The 25,419-nt window shown below is 43.7% G+C and overlaps 1 protein-coding gene across 2 annotated transcripts in view; it reads right to left on the bottom strand.

The window, feature by feature from the left end:
• gabrb2a (gamma-aminobutyric acid type A receptor subunit beta2a) overlaps positions 1–25,419 on the bottom strand; it is a gene marked incomplete at both ends in the record, with an annotated part of 73,663 nt that overhangs the window by 24,346 nt on the left and 23,898 nt on the right. For both annotated transcript variants that reach the window (XM_083785435.1, XM_083785436.1), the window contains one exon: positions 5,809–6,029. In XM_083785435.1, the coding sequence (XP_083641561.1) occupies positions 5,809–6,029 (221 nt within the window). The remainder of the gene's footprint in view (positions 1–5,808; positions 6,030–25,419) is intronic.

Below are 25,419 nucleotides of genomic sequence, written 5' to 3'. Positions count from 1 at the left end.
CGGATATAGGATCCTGTCGTCATGATGTCCAGCACCCATACTGTCCACCACTCCCACCGCTGGAAGTATACTTGGGATGACTGTTTTCCATAGTTTCTATGCTGATTATTTACCCATTCTGGATAAAACACCAAAAAACCCTTAATAAATAAAAAGTCTTCTGAAAGAATATATATTCAAAGATTTGTGCCACATTGTCACGATTTTTCAAAAATAGCAGACCTACAAGCTCATAGCGTGCCACCGAGTGGCACGCTATGAGCTTGTAGATTTGCTATTTTTCAATAGCTAAATAATGCTTAGTTAATATACCAAAACGGGTTCCTGTCCAGAATGGGTTAAGCATTATGTTATACTTTAGCTTAGCTCTGGTCCATAGCTCTAATGCGTTGCATTTAGAGCTATGTTACTCTCGACTTCCGCCGCTCGCACGAATGCAGACCAGCCTCTCGTCTTTAGTGTAAATAAAAAGGACGTTTTTGCTACTCACCAAAACAAAGGCATTAGAAAGCTTACTTTCCTTAGTGGGAGCCCCCCCACCACACGTATAAACGTTACTTTTTGGCCAAAAAGGGGATTTTGTTTCCACAGGAAAAAAAATACTTTTAGTTACTCCACTGCACCTTCTACCGATATTGCCCAGAGAATTGCCTCATAGAGAATATTTTTCCTCTGATGAATAAAAAATCCCTTTCTGGCCAAAAAGTACCATTCATACGTGTGGTGGGGGGCTCAGAGTGCTTCCACTAAGGAAAGTAAGCTTTCTAATGACACAACCCGCCTTTGTATTGGTGAGTGGCAAAAACGTTCTTTTTATTTACGCTAAAGACGAGAGGCTGGTCTGCATTCATGCGAGCGGCGGAAGTTGAGAGTAACATAGCTCTAAATGCAACGCATTAGAGCTATGGACCAGAGCTAACTTTAGCTATTGAGAAATAGCAGATCTACAAGCTCATAGAGCTTGTAGGTCTGCTATTTTTTTTCATCGTGAAAATGTGGCACAAATCTTTGAATATATATTCTTTCCGAGAGAACATTTTTAACTCAAATCTTTGCTTCTGCTCCCTGGAACAACATATTTTCAGACGGGGGTCGGCGGGCCAATTACATATATGTTTGGGGGTCCTTGACATGAAATATTGAGCACCACTGATACAGAAACATAGGTATTTCAGAAAACTGTTAGGATTTAGTAGCCATTTTTAGAATCGGTCTCATGTCTAAATGGGTTAAGGACTGTGGGGCGCAACTCCTCACAGTCCTGGTTTTAGTTCAGAGTGTCCTTCTCCTAGATGGGTTGCCTTCCATGGCTATGAGATCCATCTGCCCATGCTATTTGCCCATAGCTGGAAACACATCAAACATGGGATGATCATCAATTCCAGAGGCACTTGAAGGCAACGGTGAAGCCCACCCAATCTATACGTTGTGGTATGACCGTGTCGCATTCTGAAAAATCTATCTAATCCAGTTTCATTTATGTAGCACATTTAGAAACTATAGAGTTGAGCAGTGCTACAGTCAATAAATGACAGGCAAACATAATCATGTCCTGTTTTTCTGAGGTGATTATTTACGGTAAGCCACACGGCCATACAATGAAGTATAAATTAACCATAAGCCTCCATTGACAAAAAAAAAGGGTTATTCAAATCCGTCTCTTCTTCTGCTCGACAGCTTTCTCCTCCTGGCCATGCGATGTCATCTATTGAGCTGTGGAACAGAGCTGTGCTTCCCTCACAAAAGAAAACGTCAGCCTCCATAGCACAAGGATCTGTCCTCTCACAAAAGACCTTACAATATTCAGAGAGAGAGAGAGAGAGAGAGAGAGAGAGAGAGACAGACAGACAGACAGACAGACAGACAGACAGACAGACAGACAGACAGACAGACAGACAGACAGACAGACAGACAGACAGACAGACAGACAGACAGACAGACAGACAGACAGACAGACAGACAGACAGACAGACAGACAGACAGACAGACAGACAGACAGACAGACAGACAGACAGACAGACAGACAGACAGACAGACATACAGACAGACAGACAGACAGACAGACAGACAGACAGACAGACAGACAGACAGACAGACAGACAGACAGACAGACAGACAGACAGACAGACAGACAGACAGACAGACAGACAGACAGACAGACAGACAGACAGACAGACAGACAGACAGACAGACAGACAGAGTGAGAAGCGGAGAAAAGGGGGAAAGAAGAGAGAAGGAGAGTGACAGTGAAGAAGAGAGCAGGAGAAAGGCAGCTAAAAAGAATTCTAGCTATTTCTCCATTTTGAATGACCTGACCTGGATGCTGATATATGGACGTTTCCGCTCATTCTCGTACTTTCTGTTCCTTCTCTCGTGGAATTTTAACCAACATTGAATTTGAAAAAAAACAACCCGAAACCAAATTCGAATCCCGAATCCTAATATCTGGATTGAGGATTTTGCCCATGGCTGCAAGAAGTGTATATGTGTGCGTTACTGTGTTTGGTGTACTGTATGCGTGAGTTTGTGGGAGTGCATAGTGCATGTTTGTGCAGGTGTGCATGTGTCCAGGTTTTTGAGCACCATAATGTGCGCATGTGCAGAAATATGTGCGTTTGTGATCGCATGACGTGCTTGCCTGCGTGCGTGCATCCGTGTCTGTCTGGCTGCCTGCATTGCCTGTGTGGTGTGCATGTTATTGGCTCAGCCTTTTCAAGCTATGGATAATTAGATGAGGCTGCTTCTCCCGGATAGCCAGAGCGTCTCCGGTGACAGTTGGGAGAACTGTTGGCATCTCCTGCTCCTCCTGGTCATGAACTGGGCAGCACTGGCATGAACTACGTCAAATACGCTCACCCCCGCCCAGTGGTGGAAAAGGTCTTACTTAAGTAAATGTATCAATACTGCAATATAGAATAGTCCGGAATTCAAAATGGACTTGAGTAAAAGTACAAAAGTATTGGCATCAAAATGTACTTAAAGTAGCAAAAGTAAAAGTGCTCATTATGCGGACTGTCCCATTTTCAAGTTTTCAAAGTTTCAAAATCTTTTGAAAATAGAAGATCTGCACTGGTGAGATCAAGATCCTCTGCAGCCCCTGGTCTGTGTGAGGTGGTTGGCCTCATTGATGTATGGAAGGAATTTAACCCCAACTCTAGAAATTATACTTTTTTTTCCAACCCACACAAATCCTATTCAAGATTAGATTACTTCTTGATTCCATGCGGCATGGATCAAAATGTGATAATAGGACAGATTGTCATCTCATACCATGCCCCGGTCCTTCTTGACATCACACTGACCCAACCCAAGCCTGTGTCTAAGAGCTGGAAGTTTAATACCTCTCTCCTAACTGATAGCGAGTTTGACTCATACTTTTAAAAAAGTCGTTTCCGATTTCTATAATGAGAACAAGCATTCGGAGGTGACTGCAGCTATGATATGGGACGCAGCAAAAGCTACTGTTCGCGGCTGATATAATTTCATATGCTTCATTTAAAAAAAGGTAGTCCAAAAAGGCCAGAACCTGAACTAGAGAACCAATTAAAACAGCTGGAAACAATTCATATTCCTTCAGATCCAGACTGGAAGGCGCTATCAGCAGTCAAAGCTAAGTTGGAGCTTGATTATGTCAATGACACCAAAAAACTATTATTATTTGGTGTCCAAAATGCGGAAGTGCAAACGAGCGCTCAACGTTAAAGCCCAGCTGCACGGGGTTTCCTCGTCATACCTCCCCGTGTCCGCCTGCAGTCCCTCCTCTTACCACTAGGGTAAGGCTTCAACGTTGGAGAGCCTCACTGGGGCCTTGTATGGGACCTGGGGAGAAAATGCAAACTCCACAGAGTCCACACAGAAAGGCCGTTTCGCCACCCCACCCCTATGGCTAGAGAACACGCCCACAGCGTCCCCAGCGGGAATCGAACGCAGGACCTTCTAGCTGTGAGGTGACAGCACTACCGACTGCGCCACCGTGTCCCCTAGATCGGCTACTTTGAAATGGCCGAAATTAAGTCTTTATAGGCTACTAGAGACACTTTCGGCGCGCTCACATCTAGCTTAAAGAAAATAACACCAACGTGTGAACTGAGTGGTGCAGAGTATGTGCACCTCTCCCATCATTCCCATCACCTTTCCCAACACCTGTAACCCAACATGCCTTGCACTGCGTCGAAGCGCGTGTCACATGAGTGGCCGTAACCAATCGGAAGAAGGCAACATAGGAGTCCAGTTCCTGTTTCTGGGCCGTTTTAAAAGGCTGTTTTTTTTCGAGGTTACAATATTAACGCTTCTGAAGAGAAATGGACTCATTGGACAGACGGAGTGAGTAATGGCACGCACGCACACACACGCATGCACGTGCACACGCACACACACACACACACACACACACGTTCAGCTTCAGAGCTAATAGCAGGCCGCATGCTGCTTGCTTGCTCAGCACCTGATATTCCACAATATGGAACCTTAAAGCCATTATTATTCATGCTCTTTAAAAGCGTTTCAACTAAAAACAAGGTAGCTGTGATATGAGGGGGGAGCCGGGGTCTGTTTTTACAGCATATCTGTATCACTAGGCCTGTTGATGTATACAGCAGGAAATGTGTGTTGTGCTAGCCTGTCACACACATTTCAACACTGCGTGACGTGCGGCGCGTGTATCCTGTGAGAGTCCTGCTGTTCTGAGCGCACACACAGGAGTGTGACCTGGCTGACCCCAGGTCAGCAGCTTGTGTTAGCATTAAATAAGACGCGGAAACCAACCCAGGACGCAAATAAGAGATGAGCCCGCAGAGGCATCGGTAGTGGCACTGACCCCGCGGGCGCGGTACTGACCCCGCGGTACTGACACGCCACTTGAGGTTACAACCATAAAGTCACTCCCACCTACCCACCCCTGCCATCCCCCTTTTTTCAATTTTTTGTATTTTGTATGCAAAAGAAAAGTGTTTCAGCTCTTACGCTAGAAGCAGAGCGTGATAAATTACACTTATTGACTTTTGTAGCAAAAAAAGAAATAAATAAAAAGCAACACATTCTCCGGTGCAGTGCAGATACTTAAACGTTTTAAGCCGTCTTCGTACAAGAGGGGAAGCACAATGGAAAGAGAGAGGGAGAAGGAGTGAATGAAATGTTAATATTGTGAATACACAAGTACATTCTAGAGACACTTTATAGATGGCATTCTATGGGGCAGAGGGGCAGAGAACTGGCGACAGCGGCCAGCGGTATGGCAACATCATGGCGTGTGCAATCAAATTATGCCGCAGCAATGCAAATACAGCATCTGAGTTTGTATTGAACTGCTACATTATTGATTATGATCTATCAATTATGGATAGCAATCTTCTCACAAGCATCAGAGACTAACACCACAAAGAGATGTTTTCTAGATGAAGAGAAACAGTCTGCACGATCAAATACATTTCCTCCTATTTGTATCGCACTGCTTCATTATTGATAACGAATCAATTATTGATATCGATAATCAGCAGGGGCCAGCAGAGAGACTAAAATGCATGACTCACTCCTGCCTACAATACGGACGTTAACAATAATGTTGTATGCTGACCCAAAAGAGAAGACACTAAATTGCAATATTTTTCTGTCCAGCTTAAAATCTGAACACCACACAAAGCCTACAGTGTTGCTATTCTGGGTGTGAACATTCTTAGTATAAGTTCTTGTATAAGTAATATAGAGTGGACTATGGTCATCTACAGTATGTATATTTAAGTGGTTAATCAAAATGATCAACCAGGTGCGCTATCCGAACACAGTGAGATACCAGGACAGGTGAGGGCTTACCTGAGACCATAAAGAACGGTTCCATCAGGATGGAGGCGGATCATTCTGTTCTTCACCGTCACGCCATGGACAAAAGACTTCTTGTCGTTCAGGAAGTACGTGTCTGGGACCCACAGCTGGTCCGCCACTCTGTTGTCCAGAGTGAGATTGAGTGCAATCTCAGAGTACGAGAGACGCTTGTCTCGCCACGCTTGCTGGAAGTACATAGTCAGAGTGTAATCCTGGAGGAGAAACACATGCATGGGGAAAAGTCAGTTTTAGCAATTCTAGACACATAGGCAAGACTTCAAAGCTAACCTCACACTAAGAATCAATAATGCACCACTCTGCCTGATCCTAATAAACCCCCTTATAGCCAGAAAACAAAGATTTTCTAACGGAACCCATTAAACCATGTTTCCCAGACACAGAATACCATTCAAGCATGAAATTCAACAGTACGTTTTGAGTATGAAAAAAAAGAAGATTCTTCCCTCCCATTATCTACTCACCTGCTCAATCTAGTATGGTAATGAGCCTATGATGTCATTTCCTATACAGTATACGTAACTAAGTATTGCTTGTTCCTCATTAATGCTTATGCCCTTTTTGAAACCGCCTCCTCGCCACTCGCCCTACACACAGGTATGCGCGTTCACGCGAGGCTGCGCCATTTTAAGTGTCGTCCGAAACCAAGCAGCTTTGAGTGGAAGTGGCTTATGAAGCCCTCAAGGGCGAGTCTATGCCGATCTAAACTCGATTGGCTTGTGCAGCACTGCTCTCTGTCCGAATGGAAAACGCAACCTACAAACGAAAGTACCACCACAAATAAGTGACATTTGCGTTGTGTAACTGCTCCTAAAGAATCTTCATCTGATGCAGAATAGACAACGCTCCAACTGATGTTCACAAGGGCAAACAAACAAAATAGTTTGTAAAAAACTAAAAAGTAACACAATGGCATGATGGTAACCATGGCAACGAATGGTCTCTGTTTCCTGTTTCTGCACAAGGAGGCTATGCAAGGAGGGCAAGTGCGTTCCAAAAGGTTTTTGGAATCAAGGGAACTTGATTCAGCTGGAGGGGCACTTCCTAATGAGGGAACCTCCCAAGAACACTTGTCGATCAAGGGATTGGTTTCAAAAAGGGGGCTGGTTTCCATGATGAAGGCTGTGTGCTGCAAACGCGTAGATGCATTTTAACTCCCTTGGCATGCATTTTAACATTTTCCACAACAGTGCCTTGCTGTTTGACTTTGTCACCCTTGTACCAAAGTTGCACCTTGTTAAAAAAATAAATAAAGGGATAGTTCAGATTTTTTTTACTTAAGTTGTATGAAATACTTGCCATTAATATAGTGGTTGCAACTGTATTAATTGATTGCCCGAGTCCCGTGGTGGGAGTTCTGCTCTGGTTTAGGTGAATATTAAGTAGTTCCGGTCATTTTGTGGGGGACACTGGGGCCAAGCAGTAAAAGTACTTATTATTATTAATTCACAAAACTAACGTCATTTGTATTGTAGCACAACTTTCGTTCAACTTTGACCATGGAACAATTTTTTGGGCGTTGTGATATGGACACAAAAAACATAGTTCCGTGTGATAGAGGAGTAAAAAATGAACGAAAGTTGCACTAATATTTTAGAAATAGGTCAACAATACAAATGACGTTAGTTTTGTGGATTAATTTACTTTTAATGCGTATTTCATACAGCTTAAATTAAAACAATCTGAACTATCCTTTAAGCTGCCAAAAAGACATGCTCCTCTCTATGTCTACCCACAGGAAATGCTTTGGCCATGTCTCGCGACCCCTGCTCTACTGTACTGTACTGGCACACCCGAAATCATCATATATACAGATAATATGTGCGTATGTTTGTGTGTGTGTTAGGTTGCGCACAGGTGGTGAAAAACAACCATGCTGTTTTCGTGCTCAGACCCAGGCACCCAGCCAGCCACACACACACACCACACACACGTAAGGCAGTGGTTGCACCACTCAAAAATAAGATAGTGAAACAAAATAGTCAAACTGCTGTACAAGCTCACAAGTTCACAACGCCTCACAACCTGAGGCATTGTGAGCTTGTAGATCTGCTCTTTTCATTACTTTTGTGCGACACTGTTTGTTTGGTATAACAGCTGTCTGACCGGCTCTTTTTAAAACAGAAAATCTCCAGGTCAGAATACCAATTATACAGTATATGCACAGGTGAAATTTTGCCCTCAACTGCTTCTGACATATAGCTAGTGGTTGGCCCATGCATGCATCCAGCAAGCCCAACCCAGTAGTCACTTTGAGTGGCACCGCACGAGGCTTCTTGATGTCATTCAACAAAATATCATCCTCAAAGAAACCAGTACAGTTATATGATCATGAAAAACCTACACACTGACAGAAACAGAACAAAAAAAAATGTTGTGCTCAATAGAGCACAAATGCCCACCAGGAGTAATGCCCCAATTATAACACTTTCTCTCTCTCTCTCTCTCTCTCTCTCTCTAATCACAACATACGATACGTGGCCCTTTGTTAAAAACTGAAAATGGGCTGGCACAGGTGGAAATAGCCTTGGAGACCTGCAGGAGTTTTGTTTTCAAAGTAGAAATAAAACGCGTGGCCGAGACAAGCATGGAGAACTGGCATACGAGCCTGGTCACAACCTAAGGCAGAGAGTGTAACGGCGGACGTGTCGGGCCGGAAACATCCGTCAGATGTATTTCCCTCGTATATGAGTTTCATTGTTTCAGTCACGGAGAATGTAAACAGATTTGTAAAGCGTCAATGTCATTTCCTTGAGCATTTCCAAAGTCCTGCAACTTCCGCCCCCCCCCCCCCCCCCCCTACACTGTAGAGTGTATTATTTCAGTCAGTGTTCTCCGCAATGACTCAATAGAAGTTGTGTTTGGTGGCATAATGAGTTACAATGAGAGAGAGAGAGAGAGAGAGAGAGAGAGATACATGACTGATCACCTGGTGGAGATAATTCCCACACATGGAGTACCAGTTTCAGCAGTTTGTGTTACTTGCTAATGTTACCCCTAGACTAGTCTTGCGTGGCCAGACTGTTGCCTCTCGCATTTTTGAGTGGTGCAACCACTCCAAGGAACAGCATTGTCCGTGTTCACCTACCTATGTGACATTAATGAGCACCAGTATACATATGACTATGAGTACCAGAAGGGGCGCTGTTGTGCCAGAAACAGAGAGAGGGATAGTGCTGCACTGTTGCCTGCTAATGAGAGAGAGAGAGAGAGAGAGAGAGGTGGGGGGGGGGGGGAGGGTTGCACCAATCAGTTCACACGGGTGTGATTTTTCAGTTACATAAAGAACAATAATTTGTCACATTTAATGGATGGAGCTGAAGAGGAGTAGTGCTGTTGTTGTTGTTTTTGGGTTTTTTTTTTGGGGGGGGGGGGGTTTGGTTATTGTTGTTTTGCTTTCTTTATACCAGTAATTGTCTTGTAATGCTCATTGTTGTTTTTTGTATGTTTGTATTGTCAGTTGTGTGTAAAAAAGGAAAATAAATACATTGTTGAAAAAAAAATGCTTCCGTCACGGTCATACAGTCTGGAGTAATGGAAGCTCTATCATGAGTAAGCTGTGAAGCAGAGTCACACAAATGTATCCCAATATAAATACAGAATCACCTAAGCATATATAGCTTGTTGCTCAGCAGAAATGGAAATTACAAAAATAAAATGTAAAGATATTTTAATAAAAAAAATTGTGAACAGAAATGGCAGCTTCCTTACTCAGATTTCGGGAGGTGTAGTTCCAGACTCTATATACGGTAGCATTCAGAGATTGTGGAATGGTTGTCTGGCTACACGAGACTACCCCTAGACCGAGATCAGATCTCCTTAAAAAATTAAAAAGTGACGCTACACAAGATGGCAGCTTAGTAACAGAGCTCCGGGTATCAGCCCATATATTCCCCTAATTTAGTAAGTTTTTATACATCCAAAATTATACAATTTGAGTGAATAATGAACGGGGAAAAGAACCAGGGTAAAAGAGGAAAATATGAGTTAAGAAACAACGCTGTGGAACAGAGGAACGAGGAGGACGCGAACGCTGGGAAAACGACAGCAGGACAAGATGGAGGAGGCGGCTACGGCATAGATCAGCGACCCGACATGGGGACGGTGGATTCACTTCGCAAAGCCATGAGTGAAGTTATGACCGCGGGTCTGGCTACAATGCAAGCCGAGCTGAAAAAGGATCTCGCTGAATTCCGTACATGCTTCCGAGACGATATTAAGAAACAAATGTTGGAGTTTAAGTCTGAAATAAACCAGAAAATACAGGATTCAACGGTCCGGCTGGATGGAGCAGTGAAACGTGTCGGGGAAATGGAGGAAAGTCTTTCTAATATAGAAAGATGGGACATTGGTGTCAAAGACACTCTTCTTCAACTGCTATCTGATCAAAAGGCACTACAAGATAAAGTGTCTTTTATGGAAGGATACTCCAGACGCGAAAACATAAGAATTTATTCCATACCGGAGGGGGCTGAACTGGCGGAGGAGGGGGGCAACACGATCAAGTTTGTTGAAAAGCTGATAAAGTCTGAACTTGGGGGCCCAGGCCGTAGCGTAACGGTCTGGGCACCGGACTGGTGATCCAGTCGCGGTGTGCCGCGGGTTCGACTCCCGGACCCGACACGGCCTTTACCGCATGTCATCCCCCCATCTCTCTCCCGTTTCCTGTCAGCCTACTTTCTGTCCCTTAAAAAATCAATAAAAGGCATAAGCAGCAAAAAAATATCTTAAAAAAAAAAAAAAAAAAGTCTGAACTTGGGGACTTGGATCTGGGACAGAACCAGAGTTTGGGAATTATGCGAGCCCACAGGGTCGGACCAAAACCCCCCGCGACCGCCCCGCCACGCTCTATGGTGATTCGATTTCTCCAATTCACAGTGAAAGAGAGGGTCATCCACACCGCTTGGAAGAACAAGCCATGCATTAATGGGAAACGGGTGTATTTCGATAATGATTATGCGGATGAAGTGCAGAAAAAGAGAAGAGAATATGCCCCTATTAGAAAAGCCCTACTGCAGAAGAAGATACGATTTCAAACCCCGACAACCAGAATGAGAGTTGAATTGGACACTGGTGCTGTTATCTACGACAACGCACTACAAGCAGCGGAGGACTTGCGGAAGAGAGGACTCGACATCGGTGATATCGTCCCGGCCACCACCAAGAAGAAGAAGGGCATGACTGAGGAGGCGCTGACCCGACTTCTGCCGTGGGAGATAATAGGACCCAGACGTGCGTCGCAAGGAGCTAAACAGCGCTTTCAACAACAGGTTCGAGATAGGCTGAGTGAATACCGCAGGGCGGACCCCGAAGAAGGAGTAGCCGGCGGAGAAACGTCTTGATAAGAGGTCAATGATCTATCTCCGACCTATTGGTGGAGCACGGTGTGTGATACAGTTAATCATACAAATGATAAATATCCTTTGAATACGTTTAAAAAAGTAATAATTAAGGGCTGATACTTGAACTGTGAACTGAAGCCACTTTTTTTTGTTTGTTCTATTAGCTAGAGAGGGGCCCCGCATTGTGGCCAGATCCCCTCATTTCTTTGAAGACATACAGATGTCTTTCATTACCCTAGGAAATTCTCTGTGTTTTTTTTGTTCTGTTTTATTGTCGTTTCTTTTTTGTTTTTGTTTCCTACTGAGGTCCGGGATGCTGTTGTTACAGGTACAATGTATGTTATTTGAAATGCAGGTTTTTGTTGAAACCACAGACTTGAGGTCTAGGTTATCCATTTGTTCAAAATCTAGATTACAGGGCTCACTTACTGGAGCTATAGTGTTACACATATGCAATGAAGAAGAATCCTCACTCCGGTGCAACACATTTATTTTAGTTTTCAGGATAGGGGAATCTGTGAAACAGATTTAGATCACACATCAGTTTACATTCAGTGTATCACTCAGTCTGTACTGCACTGATCTGATCTGCATACTAGTACTTTCTGTTTGTAATACATACATACATACAGTAGATATCAATAAACATATACCTTCAGTTTAACATACAGTACATAAAACAGCTTCAGCAGCAATCTTAGTAAATAGCACTTCTTATGTTGGTTGACTGAGAAATATAAGCACAACATTAGCTCCCAGAACACACTCTTAGAGAATAATGCAAATCTGCCATAAACAGACATTAGTATTTTCAACATCTCAAATAACCATAACATACCCCAAAGCTATGTTGGGGATTGACTAGAAATATCACAGTCCAAATGTAATCAACATGGCTGCTGTGTTGCAGTGTTAGCATGCTAAATGCCACTGCTAATGCTAATACCAGGATAATCACAACTCACTCATCATAAAACACTCATCTTATACTGAACTCATCTCTGCCCCATCTGATCCCTATTCATGCACATATATAACACTTGGGGATGTACTCTTTGGTCCTTATAGCAGCTCTTACCTGTGAAACAGATTTAGATCACACATCAGTTTACATTCAGTGTATCACTCAGTCTGTACTGCACTGATCTGATCTGCATACTAGTACTTCCTGTTTAACGTGTGCCAGAGACCACATGTCACAAAGCCTCAAAGCGCCCTCTGCTGTCCTCTTACTGTTACTGTTGTTAGGCACAAAACAGTGGGATTGAATGTCTGTACACTTTTAAATGGAGGGTGGTAGTGTTTCAGAGTTAGTGTAATTCCTAGGGGCCACACTCTCCCCCACAAAATGAAATGTCTCTGACATTTCCCGGAATGTTCAATTCAACATAAACCCTCAACCGTCCATGGTCGCCATACAGGTTTCCATTCACTACTCTGATTGTCTCTAATGTCACAATGTCTGGTGATTAAAGAAGGCTGACCCAATGTGTCATAACTCAGTACCACTGGCCTATGCCTCTGCCTTTGCGGGTGTTGTCTTACCGGTAGTGACTGATCTGCTTCTAACTCACCACCCACAGGACTGTCAAGGCCTGGTTCAGGCCTCTGAGACTGTAGTGTCACACCGTCTTCGCTTTGCAGTGACACATCCTCTTCGCTTTGTAGTGGCTCATCCTCTTCAAGGTGCAGATGCTGGGGACTCTGGTGTGGCTGGAACGGCTCCGTCTGAGGATTCAGCAACTGTTGACTTTGCTGGTTTGCGCTGCTGCTGGATCTGAGACGCCACTTGTAGGTCGCACTGTAGTCCTCGTCTGAGTCATCATCGAAGTCACCGCCGGGCTCTGGATGCTGTAGTTCTCTGCGTTGTGGTCTCCTCTTCTTCTTTGTGGTGCTCTGTGGGTCTCGCCGTGACTGAGAAGTCTGGCTTGGTGTCCGCTCTAGAGGTAGGTGGTCGCATGGCAGCAAGAGATTTCTGTGGACCACTCTGTCCCTCCCTATGCCATTTTCTGGGATGACATGGTAAACTGGGCTGCTGTTGTCACCTTTTCTTTCTTTAACTCTATATACCTGGCTTTCCCAATACGACCGAAGTTTCCCAGGCCCGCCTCTTGGGGTCAGGTTGCGGATGAGGACTCGATCCCCTGGCTCAAGGTCTCTCCCTTGTACCTTTTTGTCGTAGTGAGCTTTTCCTCGAGCTGCCCCCTTGTCTGCTGTACTGGCAGCTATCTGGTATGCTTCTTGCATTCTCTTCTGCCATCGACTCACATAGTTCTCATAAGTGTCATGAGCCTCATCAATTTTGAGATTGAACAGAAGATCGATTGGCAGGCGAGGAGATCTTCCAAAAAGGAGGTAGTAGGGTGTATAGCCTGTTGCCTCATTCTTTGTACAATTGTATGCATGAACAACTTTATTCAATGACTCTTTCCAATCTTCTTTCTCTTTTTCCTCTAGGGTCCGCAACATTGACAACAGGGTACGGTTGAATCGCTCAACCTGCCCGTTTCCCTGTGGGTGGTATGGTGTTGTATGGGAGCCCTGGACACCTGAGAGGTCCTTCAGCCTGGCCATCAGGTTGTTCTCAAACTCTTTTCCGAGGTCATGGTGTAAACGATTGGCAAATCCAAACTTGAGTGCAAAGTCATTGAAGAGTTTCTCTGCCACCGTTTTCGCTGCCTTGTTTCTTGTGGCGTAGGCTTGTGCAAACCTCGTAAAATGGTCCATGACCACCAAGATATACTCATAACCATGCTTGCATTTGTCCAAATGAAGGAAGTCTATTGAGACTAGCTCAAATGGATAGGTGGTATGGATAGGTGTCAAAGGTGCACGGGTCTGCTTACTCGGTCTCTTCTTCTTAAGACAATCACACACACTAGTAACAAAATGTTCTACCTCTTTGTGCATTTGTGGCCAGTAGAACCTTTCTCGGATGAGGTCAAGCGTTCTCTCCACCCCTAGGTGGCCCATGTCCTGGTGCAACTCTTTGAAAACAAGTGGCCAGTAGACTTTGGGAATCACCAGCTGTTCTCGGTGAGAGGTTCTGCGGCGTAGGACACCATCTTCATCTACGTGGATCTTTAGCCATTGTTTCAGTAGTGTGACTACAGCTGGGTGTTCTGTTCTCATCTCCGTTCTACTTGGCCTCCTATTCTGTGACTTATACCAAAGGTATCTGGATATGGTTTCATCCTCTTCCTGTGCTTTGCGTATTTGTGCTGGAGTGAGAGGCTGGCCAGTCTCACAGTCTTTCACAAGGCTCAAGGCGTTGATGTGGACCACCCCAATGCCTTGGCACGGCGTTCTCTGTTCCACCATCACGCTTTCCATGGATGCACTTATTGCCTCTTGACTAGACTCAGCTGTACAGCTTCTCATGTAGCCCTCTATGTCCAACGGCATCCGAGACAACCCGTCAGCATCTGAGTTGTTTTTTCCAGGGCGATAGCGTATGATGAAGTTGTAGTCTGCTAATTCTGCCACCCATCTGTGTCCCGTAGCATTGAGCTTTGCCGTAGTGAGCACATATGTCAAGGGATTGTTGTCCGTGTAAACAACAAATGATGAAGCATGGAACAAGTAATCACGGAAGCGTTCACAGATGGCCCACTTCAACGCTAAAAACTCCAGCTTCCCAGAATGCAGATGGTACCTCTTCTCTGACGGACTCAGGGTGCGGGAGCCATACGCTATCACTCTCATCTTCCCTTGCTGACGCTGATACAGTACTGCACCCAAACCAACCTGGGATGCGTCACAATGTACCACAAAGGGCTGGGTGAAGTCAGGATATCCAAGTATAGGGGGCTTTGTGAGGGCGTCAATCAGCTGGTTCAACACTTCCTGGTGAGAGCTGGTCCACGGTATGGGTGTGCGTGATGATAAATGACCTTTCTTTTTCTTTACTGTTTTCTTGTGTCTTCCTGCTGGTGGGTCAGATGTGTGCTCTTCAAGGTTTGGGGCAGTTAGTAGGCTGTACAGTGGAAGGGCCACACGGGAGAAATTGGGGATATAAGGCCTATAATAAGATAGGAACCCTAGCACCTGGCGCAGATCACCGACGGTGGCAATTGTTCTTCCCTTCAGATTCATCACAGGCGCCATCTCTGCGGGGTCCATGGTGTAACCTTCTCCAGTCACCATCCTGCCAAGAAATCGCACACTGGACTTAAACAGCTCACACTTCTTTGGAGTTAACTTAACACCATGCTCCTTGTAGCGCTGGAGGACTAAACGGACATGTTCCAGGTGTTCTTCAAAGCTGCTGCTATGTACTAGGTTGTCATCTAGGTATGGTAAAGAGACGGTGTCTCTCAGGCCAGCCAGACAATGTTCCATGCTCCTCTGGAATTCAGCAGGGGCGGAGCTCAGGCCAAATGGTATGCGGACCCATTCATAGAGCCCCCAGGGCGTGATGAAGGCTGTCAGCGGACGACTCGCTTCATCCAGGGAGCCCTGGTGGTAAGCCTTTCCCTGGTCTAACACAGAAAACCATGAGCTTCCCCCGAGTGCATCCAGCATATCCTGAATTCTTGGTATGGGATGCCGGTCTGCCACTGACTTGCGGTTCAGTTCTCTGTAGTCGCAACAGAGGCGCAGACTGCCATCTTTCTTCCGGACGCAGACCACCGGCGATGAGTATGGTGACCGTGATGGTGTAACCCACCCCTTGTTCAACAGGTCCTGCAGATATTCTTTTACTTCCTTGTGGAGCGGCTTTGGGACAGACATGTAGGTTTTTTGTACTGGACTGGTGTCATTGAGGGTGATGTGCATCTGAAGAGAAGGTATGTAGCCTACATCATCGCTGTCGAATGCAAAGGCCTGACACTCCTCTCTCAACATTGTCTTTGCTGCTCTTTGCTGACCTTCTGAAAGGTGGTTGAGTCCCACCGGGGGGTCCCATGTCACGGGTCTCTCCTCTTGACTGTTATCGGACTGTGGTGCAGGGTGTGACATGTCTTCTTCCCTGTTGTACTTGGACTCTGTCCTATCTGTCTGGTCAGGTAACGGCTGCTGATCTTTAGTCTGAATGGCTGCTGAGTACACAGTTTTGACAGATTCTAGGTGTCCAACAACTTGGTGACGGTCCAGACAAATTATGTGGTTTGTGGTGTTGGTCATGGGTATCGGTACATATGGTATTTTCCTTTCTGGTACCTGCACCAGCACTTCGTTGAGGACCACGCCCTCTGTTGTGGGATTAAGTATGTCAGGTGAAAAATACATGTCTTGGCCTCTAGCTTGTGAACTCACATGTGCTCGGATGTAGACAGTAGTAACTTCATTGGCTGGCAAGAACACAACTTTTCCACCTGTGCGCACAACACCAGTCTCTGGATCTGGAACACTGTCTTGCATGAGCTTCACCACATTGTGAGCGATTTTCACGGAAATGGCAAATGCTTTACTCACTTTGTGTGTCAGCTGCTTTCTTCCATCTTTAGTCTTCCCCTCATTTCTGTTGATGATGGCTTCGATGACATTATAGCCTATAATGGGGTCACTGGCAACTGCAGGATCGCTTGACACAAGTATTGGCACTTGTAGGTTGCTTGTCATGTGAGTGTTGCTGTCCAACCGGAAGCTGACCTCAATCCAGCCAGTATAGGGGATGGGCGTGTCATTGGCAGCGAGGACTGTCAGGGTCTCCTCCTCCAAGAGCTCTGAAATCGGGCGGGTAACTGTGTGGGGTAGGTGTATCTGTCGCCAGGGCTCATTTACTATGCTGGACTGTGCCCCTGTGTCCCACAATACGTTAACTGGATGGTTATCCATAAAGCAGTTCACCATACATCTCTTTCCTACAAGACCCACTAATCGTGACCGATGCTTGGGGGGTAGATACTGAACTGCATTTACAGCTGAATAGCCCCCTGCTGCTGCTCTGGGTGCTGTCATAGTCACAGTTGTCGGGCTGGCTGGAAACTGCTTGCTTTGAGACATATCATTCTGGGCTACCGGTAGTCCCGCCTCAGTAGTCCTTGGTCGTTTCCCGACGATGCTCTCTGTACTCTGCAGCCACGGGATAGGTGGCCCACTTGCCCACATTTGAAGCAGTGTGAACAATCTTCACCCACCCCCTCTTCTCTGCACTTTTGGCAGCCTTTCTCTCGCTGCCTCGGTCCAGGAGGGCGGCGGCTTGTCTCCATTACTGTGAGAAACATCTGCTTCATTTCTGCACGAAGTTCTTCCATGATCTGCTGTGCATTAATGCTGTCAGTTTTAGTCTCTTTTCCTTTCACTGTTTTGACCGCCACTGCTATACTGGACTCCTTTGGTGTAGGGGGACTTTGGGCTGGTGTGGAGTTCGTCTGGATTTCGGACTGTACTTCCTGCACTTTAGGATTCTTAAAAGCATTGACCCGTTTCCGTTTCTCCTGCCTCTCATTTTCAACCTTGGCTGCTTCATTTACTCTCTGAATTAGTTCTTCATCCATGGTGCTCACATCTCTGAGTTGGGGAAGAATATGGAATTTCACAGAGTCATTCAATAGCCCAGTTTCAATTGAGCGGAGGAACTTGCGCTGAACGGTGATTCTGCTGTACTGCTCATCATTTTCCTCATTTTCTGTTTTCCACAACAGCTTCTCCTTCAGCTCAATTGCCCGGAATACAAAGTTCAGGGGGGTCTCTCTAGGATCCTGGGAGATGTTTATAAGCTGGTGGTAGAGGTCAGTGGAGCTGTCAACCTTGTAGTGACCCTTCAGGATGGTGAGTAGTGATGTGAGGGTCAGCCCACGCTTTATCTCCAACATGTCTCTCAAGGGAAGCCCTGGACTGACAGCCCTGATCACGGCTTCCACAATCTCAGTCTCTGTGTGTCCTTTTTCGGTCCCCATCTCAATCTGACGGACTAAGCTGAGATAGGATAACTTCTCCTTCTGCCCACTTTCTCCAATTTGCCCACATATTTTAAACTCCCTCCTCAATGTTACTTCAGGCAGTGTATATGTTGGCTCTGGTCGGCTCCTAAGTGGGGAGGCTGTGATCTTCTGGAAAGGTTTGTTTGGCAATAAGTCTTTATCCTCTAACCCTTTCGTTGGAGCGGGCTCCTCTGGGCTTTGCCCTTTTTCTGGATTAAGGCATTCTTTTTTTTTTTCAATATGATTTAGTACTTCAGTAAAATACTGACAAACCTCAGCATCCTCTTCATCTTTCTCAATCTGGTCCATCACGCTCTCTGCCCTCTTGATGAGTGCCCGTCTGGTCCTACTGTGGTGGTCTCCACTGTCCAGGCCATCACACTTCATGTACCTGCAGACATCCATGAGAAACTCCTCCTTCAGCTGCCATAGGGCTGCACTCACTTGATCACGCAGGAGCTGGCTGTTATCCATCTTACAGAAGGTTGATGAAGGCTCGGGTATTTATTGAGACCTCTGGTGTCTCGTCCTGGCTGGTTCGCCAAATATGTTACACATATGCAATGAAGAAGAATCCTCACTCCGGTGCAACACATTTATTTTAGTTTTCAGGATAGGGGAATCTGTGAAACAGATTTAGATCACACATCAGTTTACATTCAGTGTATCACTCAGTCTGTACTGCACTGATCTGATCTGCATACTAGTACTTTCTGTTTGTAATACATACATACATACAGTAGATATCAATAAACATATACCTTCAGTTTAACATACAGTACATAAAACAGCTTCAGCAGCAATCTTAGTAAATAGCACTTCTTATGTTGGTTGACTGAGAAATATAAGCACAACATTAGCTCCCAGAACACACTCTTAGAGAATAATGCAAATCTGACATTAGTATTTTCAACATCTCAAATAACCATAACATACCCCAAAGCTATGTTGGGGATTGACTAGAAATATCACAGTCCAAATGTAATCAACATGGCTGCTGTGTTGCAGTGTTAGCATGCTAAATGCCACTGCTAATGCTAATACCAGGATAATCACAACTCACTCATCATAAAACACTCATCTTATACTGAACTCATCTCTGCCCCATCTGATCCCTATTCATGCACATATATAACACTTGGGGATGTACTCTTTGGTCCTTATAGCAGCTCTTACCTGTGAAACAGATTTAGATCACACATCAGTTTACATTCAGTGTATCACTCAGTCTGTACTGCACTGATCTGATCTGCATACTAGTACTTCCTGTTTAACGTGTGCCAGAGACCACATGTCACAAAGCCTCAAAGCGCCCTCTGCTGTCCTCTTACTGTTACTGTTGTTAGGCACAAAACAGTGGGATTGAATGTCTGTACACTTTTAAATGGAGGGTGGTAGTGTTTCAGAGTTAGTGTAATTCCTAGGGGCCACAATAGCATCACTCACACAGGGCTCAATACAAAAAATAATATGAATCTTCAACATTATAACTTATTATCTCTAAATGTAAATGGGTTAAATGGCCCCATTAAGAGGAGCAAAATGATATCAAAAATGAAGAGGGAGAAGATAAATATTGCTTTCTGGCAGGAAACACACCTGTCTGACCCAGAACACGAAAAATTAAAGAAAATGGGGTTTAGGAACACTTATTTCTCCTCATACAAAAACGGTAAAAAAAGAGGGGTTGCTATCCTGATTTCTAATTCGATTCAGTTTGAACTCATATCCAAGGTAATTGATAAAGAGGGCAGATATGTCCTATTGAAGGGAAAGTTGGACAAAAAAGAAGTTACATTATTTAATGTCTATGCCCCCCCGGGCAGTACTATGTCTTTCTACAAAAAGATATTTAATTTGATCGCAACTGAATCATATGGTACTTTGTTTTTTGGTGGTGACTTAAATGCTACACTCCATGACTCGGACTCAACAAACAAAAAGAGAAAGAAAACCCCCACAGAAAAACGCATTAATAAGGTATTAGCAGACTTGGGTTTAATTGATGTGTGGCGAGCCATGCACGGATCGGCCCCAGGGTACACGTTCTTTAGTGCAAGACACACTGTTCATACAAGACTAGACTATATATTTGTGTTCAATGCAGACCTGCACAGGTTGAAGGAGTGCAGAGTGGGTCAGAGAGACCTTTCTGATCACTCAGGGGTATATTTGACTTTTCATTTAGATGGTAGAAGGAGAAAAACACTTTGGAGAATGAATACCAGTCTTTTAAATAATGCTGTATTTAGAGAAGAAATGGAATCAGACCTAACTTTATATCTACAGGATAATGACAGGGGAGACGTGAACCCAGGTATATTGTGGGATGCAGCTAAAGCGGTTCTCAGAGGGAAAATTATAGCCTGGACAGCTGGAATAAAAAAGGCAAAAGCTGAACATTTTTCGAAACTACAAGAACAACTGAGGGAGTTAGAACAAACACATGTTACAAACAAGGAACCTACAATAAAAAAACAAATAAAAAATGTTAAGCAAGAAATAGACAAAGTACTAAGTGAAGAAGTGGAAAAAAATCTAAGATTTATGAAACAAAGATATTATGAAGCTGGCCCTAAAGCGTCAAGGCTTTTAGCCTGGAGGCTTAGAAAACAACAGGCCGAAAACAGCATATATAAAATTAGAGACCCAGTCACAAATAAAATTACCAGTAATATGGATAGCATACAGAAAGTATTTGAAACACATTTTAAATCACTATATTCCCAACCGGACAGGGCAGACAAACAAACAGTCGTTGATTTTTTGGAATCACTAGACCTCCCCTCAATTGACGCAACGATGAATAAAAAACTAATTTCACCAATAACACAAGAGGAAATAGATGAAGCAATTTCTAGCCTAAACTCTAATAAATCCCCTGGCACTGATGGATTTCCACCTGAGTGGTATAAGGCTATGAGGGAACACTTACTGTGTTTTAATTTCACATTAAAGGAAAGTCATCTTCCACCATCATGGAATGAGGCCTTTATATCTGTTATCCCCAAGGTAGGAAAGGATAAAATGGAATGTGGGAATTATAGACCCATAAGTGTGTTAAACACAGACTACAAGCTATACACCTCAATTTTAACAAAGAGGATGGAGGAGGCAATGACATTTCTCATAGATGAGGACCAATCAGGGTTCTTGAAATCCAGGCAAACCCAAGATAATATAAGGAGGGCTTTACATGTTATTGAGCAGATTAATAATGAAAAGTCCAGCGCTATTGTAATCAGTCTGGATGCCCGGGCTGCATTCGACTCCGTGGATTGGGGCTTCCTCTACTTAGTAATGCACAGATTTGGTTTTTGCGAGGGTTTTATACAAAGCATTCAAGCACTCTATTCCTCCCCTACAGCAAGGATAAAAATAAATGGTAGTCTTTCCGATCCCATAGCTCTAGAACGTGGGTGCAGACAGGGCTGCCCAAGCAGCCCGAGCCTCTTCAATCTTTTCATCGAGCCCTTGGCCCAAGCAGTTAGAGAGGAAATAAGGGGATATCCATAGGCGGAGAAGAATATAAGATCGGATTATATGCTGATGATGTCCTTGTCACAATCATGGACCCAGGTTCGGGGCTACCCACACTGATGGAAATATTGGAAACATATGGTTCTTACTCAGGGTATGCCCTTAATGTAAACAAAACCCAGGTATTGACATTCAATTACAACCCTACACAAGAATACATAACAAAATACAAATTTAATTGGTATTCATCTCATATTAAATATATAGGTGTGAATTTGCCCAAGGACTTGCCACAATTGTTTGATGTAAATTACAAAGGTGCAACGGAAAAGATGTATGATGATCTTGGCAGGTGGAGCGTGCTTCCTCTCGATTTAGGTGGCAGAATAAGAGCAGTCAAAATGGTAATTTTACCCAGATTATTATACCTTTTCTTGTCACTGCCAGTAGAAATACCTTTAAAACAATTCAGGGAATGGAATAAACATATCTAACGTTTTATTTGGGATAAAAAAAGGCCAAGGGTGAAATTCTCTACCCTACAACTGCCCCGAGAGAGAGGAGGCATGTCTCTCCCATCTTTAAGGGACTATTATCTAGCAGCTCAGCTAAGACTCTTGGTAATATGGTATATTGGTGTAACCGACCCTACATTGCAAAATGGAAAAGCATAGAGTTATCCCTGATGGATGTACCAATACAGTCGCTATTAGGTTGCACTGACAGAGAGAAAGGAATGTTTCAGACAAGGAGTCAGTGGGTAAATTTATCGTTCAAATTATGGCTAGAAGTTGCTAAACGCTTCCAGCTTCAGAGGGAGGCAAAACTTTTAAGTTGGCCAGCATATGACCCTGACTTCATACCAGCAGTATTAGACAATAGGTATAAACAATGGCACCACAATGGCATCACTTCTCTATGTACTATGATTAAAAATGGAAATGTTGACAGTTTTGAAACCCTAAAGCAGAAATATGGGTTGGCTAACCAGGACTTTTTTCAGATACTTGCAGGTAAGGGATTATTTTAGTAAAAAGGTAAAAGGGTCTAATCAGCCTAATCACTGTATTTACAAATGCTTATGGCTCAGGAAGCAACAGGGGTCTTGTAAGTAAACTATATAATGGACTTATGTCGTTGAAAAAGGACTCTACAATGTATGTGAAAGAGCGATGGGAAAAAGAGTTGGGCATTGATATAAGTGATGAAGTATGGATGAATATATGGGAAACGCAATCAACGACCACTAATTCCTTGACTTGGAGAGACTTTTGTTGGAAAAACCAGATTCGCTTCTTTATTACTCCAAAACAGAAGTCCAAACAGACTGGCAACCATATGGACTGTTGGAGAGAATGTGGAGATACAGTGGTTGATCATGCACATGTCTTCTGGTCTTGTCCGGTAATTCAACCATTTTGGAAGGAAGTGACAACACTTATCTCAAACATTATGGGTTTTAGAATAGATGATACATTCACATCTTTGTACCTAGGACAACTCCCAGACGGGCTAAATCGGGATGACTCCTACTTACTTAAGATTCTACTTGTAGCAAGCAAAAAAGCTATTACAAGAAATTGGTTACAAAAGAACTGTCCTACTGCCGACCTATTTATCAACATTGTAAAACAACTGCATCACCTAGAACAGATGACCTATTCGCTAAGACTGCAAAAAGAGCTGGGTGAAAGAAGATGGGAGAAATGGACAGAGTACTTAGCTGGGGGGGTGGATGTGGAGTGAATATGTCCTGTGGAGTGAGTGAACCGGAAGGTTGTCATTGAATGTAACAAACCCAAAAACCTGTAATATGTATTGCTGTTGTTGTACATCCCATGACCTCTTGTTTTTTGTTTTTTTTGTCTTTAGTTTTTACTCAGTTTATTTTTATTTTTACTGTTGATGTTCCTGTCCCATTGTATGTCTTGTTTGTCTTTTTTTGACTGTCTTGCATATTCGAAAATCCTAAAATAAAGAGTTAAAAAAAGAAAAAATAATTTAAAAAGCACAGTTTTTACAAGATCTTCGTGTAATTACAATTATCTTCTTCAAGTACATTCACACAAAACCTTCAAAAATACCTCACACAGCCGACCACATTACTGGACTCTAGTTGTCAAAGACGTATTCATATCCTTTGTCACGTTGTAATGTCTATGACCATGTGAATAATGGGTATTGTGTTGAATGTCTGTCATATATGTCCTTTTAACATTAAAAAACGGGAAAGCATCTGTGTCATTTTGGATTTTTGCATTAGCTATTCAAAAATAGCAGATATACAAGCTCACTGCGAGCATGTACATCTGCTATTTTTGACAATGTGAGAAAGTGTTGAACCTGAAGACTATCAGTCAGTACTCTGTACGACAGCTGATGAGAATCAAATGATAAACAAACCAACTTAACCCTAAAACCACATAACCATAGGGAACCTTTCTCAGCTGGCTGCCTATTGTCTCAAAGCTAAAAATATCTGCCGCCTTCTGCTTGAATGAAGGGGACAATAACTACATCCCAGTAGATTTGTACAGCTGGGTCTCCCTCTGTCTGCTCCACTCCATTTCCCTCATAGTAAGTATTTACACCTGGATGGACATCCAGACTAATGTATACATGTACACGTATGGGCTGGACAATAATCGATATCATGACATGATAAACCTCACAAACCTTATAGTATTGTCGGCTGCTTTTGGTATCTTTGAAATGGTTAGATTTTTTTAAGAATGTACTTTTGTAACAATATCAATGGCATGGTATTTGCTGAACATATTGTGATATTTGATATCACAATATGCCTGACTGCCTGCCTGCATGACTGCCTGCCTGCCTGCCTGCATGACTGCCTGCCTGACTGCCTGCACTGACTGCCTGCCTGCCTGCCTGCCTGCCTGCCTGCATGACTGCCTGCCTGACTGCCTGCACTGACTGCCTGCCTTCCTGCCTGACTGACTGCCTGCCTGCCTGACTGCCTGACTGACTGCCTGCCTGCCTGCCTGCCTGCCTTGTTACTTTGGATACGTTGGTGATAAAAAAATATATATTTTCAGGGATTTTACTTTTTGGATCTTTTGGCTATTTTTGTCCTTTCTTTTCTCGAAGTATGTTACGTGTAGGCCTACATGTAATATGAATTACGCAGGTTTACGCACATTAGGTTTTCTGAATGGATATAGACATACAGGATGAAACATAAAAAAACTATATAATACCTATAAGATAAGCATTATTCTTGAAGCTGTACAGTTAGAGTCCTTTTAATCATTCTGTCATGGGTTATATTCCTCTAAACCATTTTCATCACATATTTGTATCACATGTTGTACTACTATTGTCATTTTGCTCATACAAATCTGGTTACACTGAAAACAGCATGGATAAGCAAAACATTACATGAAAAGGGCATTTAGAAAATACAAGGTTGATTTTTGTCTGCTAAGTACTAGTCAAGCGAAGACTACCACTCCCCTTATCCTGTTTTACAAGAGAATCTATGTTGTACCCGTCTTATTCTGTCTGTCACTCACTCCGTCACTCCATCACTCACTCACTCAGCATCATACCCATTCTGACCTGAGATCAGATTCATACGAGGTTTCCACTGGACACACACTGGTCTGATTAACCCATTCTGACCTGAGATCAGATTCTAAAAATGTCAGTCGTTCTTCGATTTTCAAAAATAGCTAAAACACAACGTAATGCTAACACCAAAACGGGTTCCCGCCCAAAATGGGTTATATTGCCTAGCCTTAATCCCCTCGTAGAGATTGATAATGATGCATCTTTAAAACGATATTACTGTATACCATATAGACAATCTTCTCTGTAAACTAAGGCAAAAAAAATGTCCTTTTCTACCAGAACAGAGCTAGTTTCCCAATTCC

This window comes from Protomyctophum parallelum (assembly GCF_964188405.1).
Source record: "Protomyctophum parallelum genome assembly, chromosome: 16".
Classification (NCBI taxonomy): Eukaryota; Metazoa; Chordata; class Actinopteri; order Myctophiformes; family Myctophidae; genus Protomyctophum; species Protomyctophum parallelum.
The sequence above is the reverse complement of the archived record's forward strand: the minus strand, read 5'-3'. Positions and strand labels throughout refer to the sequence as shown.